The sequence below is a fragment of the Coregonus lavaretus genome (assembly GCF_964263955.1).
Source record: "Coregonus lavaretus genome assembly, chromosome: 16".
Classification (NCBI taxonomy): Eukaryota; Metazoa; Chordata; class Actinopteri; order Salmoniformes; family Salmonidae; genus Coregonus; species Coregonus lavaretus.
In genome coordinates, this window is record NC_140003.1 from 44716493 (window position 1) to 44717298 (window position 806).

Sequence of the window (806 nt, forward strand, 5' to 3'; positions counted from 1 at the left end):
AGAGCAGCCCTCACTCTCTGGTCATTGTGCTCCTTCCACCTGACTTCCCACCTTCACTGTGACACAATGAAACAGGGTTCATAAAGATGTATCACCCACTCTCACTCTGTATGACCTGGCTAGCGGGTTAATAAATATTTATTTGTTCTTTCTCTTCTCCTCTCAGATTCGTCGTCCAGGGAGGGCGAGGGCGACCAGGGGCCGGGTGGGAAGTCCTCCAGCGTCATCAGCTCCGACGTGGCCCTGTTCGCCAGCATCGCCTCGGGCAGCGTCATCTTCATCGTCATCATCATCATGCTGGTCCTGCTGCTGCTCAAGTACCGGCGGCGGCACCGGAAGCACTCTCCGCAGCACGCCACCACGCTGTCGCTCAGCACGCTGGCCACGCCCAAACGGGGCAACAACAACGGTTCGGAGCCCAGTGACATCATCATCCCTCTCAGGACTTCGGACAGCGTCTTCTGCCCGCACTACGAGAAAGTCAGCGGGGACTACGGTCACCCAGTGTACATCGTTCAGGAGATGCCCCCACAGAGCCCTGCCAACATCTACTACAAGGTCTAAACTCAGCTCCACCACCCCCTCCCCCCTGGCAGGGCGGCTTTGGATTGGTCCTTTCCCATCTCTCTCTCATTGTTCTTGTTGTTTTCACAGAAACGTCACTATTGTGGTTATTATTCTTGGTTGTTGGGATTCGTTGGAGAACTCAAGAGAAAAGCTGTTGCTGCTCTCTGGGGATAATTTTTTTTTTTTTGGGGGGGGGGGGGGGGATACCTCCTCTCCACTCCTCTCCTCTCCCAGTTTGC

General features: G+C 55.1%; 1 protein-coding gene across 1 annotated transcript in view; it reads left to right on the forward strand.

Annotated features, from left to right (window-relative positions):
- The window catches only part of LOC311143863 (ephrin-B2a-like), a gene marked incomplete at both ends in the record, with an annotated part of 13027 nt that extends 12463 nt beyond the window's left edge, over window positions 1-564 (forward strand). The window contains one exon of the mRNA XM_084179737.1: window positions 167-564. Coding sequence (XP_084035863.1) covers window positions 167-564 — 398 coding nt within the window. The remainder of the gene's footprint in view (window positions 1-166) is intronic.
- Window positions 565-806: the final 242 nt, after the last annotated feature.